Source organism: Trachemys scripta, chromosome 3, assembly GCF_013100865.1.
Source record: "Trachemys scripta elegans isolate TJP31775 chromosome 3, CAS_Tse_1.0, whole genome shotgun sequence".
Lineage (NCBI taxonomy): Eukaryota > Metazoa > Chordata > Testudines > Emydidae > Trachemys > Trachemys scripta.
In genome coordinates this window covers 166,914,533-166,916,706 of record NC_048300.1, presented here as the reverse complement: position 1 = coordinate 166,916,706, position 2,174 = coordinate 166,914,533, and the positions used below count along the sequence as shown (strand labels likewise).

Genomic DNA, 2,174 nt, shown 5'->3' with positions numbered 1-2,174 from the left:
TGGAACTCAGTATTAGTCTACCCCGGAAACTCCTCCAATTACAGTCTAAAAAGTCTTAACCACAGTACTGACAATATTTTTTTTTATTTAAATCCTTTGTAAAAATATTTTTTCCAAGCAATGATCATGAACAATCCTTTCCACTCTCATAAACGTACATGTACATTCCCTTAACTATATTGTATCACAGTACTGTATTATCAACCTTAACCATTCATGCTCTATGTTCATGCTTCTTACTAAATTACCAAACAATTCACTAGTTATATGCAACTAATAGATTATTTGTCTAATTAACTGAATGGTTATGTAACTTTGAAAAAATATATGGATCAAGCATAAACTTTTTAGTATGACAGGGTGAATTTCAAAGTGCTAAGACACAGATTCCTGCTTTGAGTGAAGTTTAGTGCTGAAAAATTGCCAGTTGTATCCTCAGGTAGGTAGAGATGCAAGTACGCAGATTTCTGCACTCAGTTGAATTGTGGACACAAACAGTCTCTCAAAAAAGGAGGGTATCCTTTTGTAAATGTGGCCCCTACAACTGTTATTTCAATTATTCAAGTTGTTTTCTCTGTATCTGACAGACTAACAATTTCATGCTTGTTTTTCCATTGCAGCCTTTCACTGCAGGTCAGATGATGACACCGTTACTTATTAAAAGAAGAAAGCTATAGTCATTTTGGGCCAGATTCTAATTAAGTCTTATCACCCAGATAACTGTTCTAAATGCTTGGGGACAGCAAGCTGTAATTGACTGGACTTTTTTATTAAATTCCAATGGGCAGTCAGTCCTACGACTGTCCTTTCTCTAACAAGACAGGCATGGACGAATCCATGCATAGGTTGCACTTTGCACATCATCTCATTTCTAGAAATGCCTGGTTTATTTATTTATAAACAGGAATGTCATTCCCCAGTGGAGACCAAATTTCAATCCTGGCTGAATCTATCATTTGAAAATGAATTTGGTGATCTCATACTGTTTTTCTTAGTCATCCACATCAAACGTCTGATACAATGAGAAGTCTCTTCTTAAAAGGATAGCAGTGCTGCTGCAGGAAAGGACTCATGTCCATTGGAAGAGTTTGAATGGAAATTGGTGGGAAATGTGCAAATGATCTCCTTGGGAAGTGTCAATGGCTTTGTGTACTATAGCAATAAGAAAGATTTCAAATGGATAATAGATTGGAAAATATGGAAACAAAGAGGTAAATAGAATATTTTCCACTACTGTGCTTTACAAAGGTAGTGAACATTCTTGATCCGGAAGGACAGGAATAGATATTATGAAGTAACCTCTCCGAAACAGGAATTGGCAGAATGCAGAATTTTTGCTGAGGCCAGTTTTAATTTGGGGTTGCCCAGAATCAAGATAATGGAGTGCAGAGAAGGGTAGACAGCAGCTACAAATGTAAACACCATAATTTTCAATTCATCATTGAAATAGGATAGGTTTCCTATTGAGAATGTTGAAGCCACATAATAAATAGTGTAGATGATGAAAAAGGACACCACAGATTTAAGTGCACGCACATGGGCATCCATGCTGGGGTTCCAAAAACTTGGATTAAAGTCTGAATTAAGGTTCATTCTCCTGATGTGTCTCCAAAGGGATATGATTAGCAGAACAGATGGAGCAATAAATACAATAAGAGGGGAAATAGATCCTACGCTGTGTATTTGAAAAGTGAACTCCAAAAGGTTATTTTTATTGTCTGATATTGTACCATTTGTTGATAGACAATCTGTGGAGTTGTGAGAAAATACCCAGTAGGAATAACTAAACAATGTAAAAGCAACTGTAGTAACCAAGCAGTACAGCATAGAGCCCAAAAGCAGCCATGGCACCAGTTTGGAGATTTTCAGTTTTAACCAGCTGAAGAGGGATTGGTTGAAAGAGGCAATCTTCACACAGTAGAACACAGAAAGGCAGCTTGCAAAACAGAGACTCACTTGGTTTATGAACATCCAGGTAACTAGGTAAGGCTGTAGTGTTTGAAATCTCTCAAAGATATTTGGATATATCTTAGATAAAACACTGTCTAACGTCACCAAGATTTGTAGGCAAAATCTGGAGAAGGCCAGACTGGTTATGATCTTATCATAGGAAGTCAGTGTTCTGCTGTTGGCCCAGTTGATACAATTTAAGGCAACAATATATCCATTTGTAA

At 36.8% G+C, this 2,174-nt stretch overlaps 1 protein-coding gene across 1 annotated transcript; it reads right to left on the bottom strand.

Moving 5' to 3' along the window:
• Window positions 1-1,287: 1,287 nt before the first annotated feature.
• LOC117875517 (taste receptor type 2 member 40-like) lies at window positions 1,288-1,971 on the bottom strand. The gene has a single exon (XM_034766900.1). The coding sequence runs from the start codon at window positions 1,969-1,971 to the stop codon at window positions 1,288-1,290; it is 684 nt and encodes a 227-aa protein (XP_034622791.1).
• Window positions 1,972-2,174: the final 203 nt, after the last annotated feature.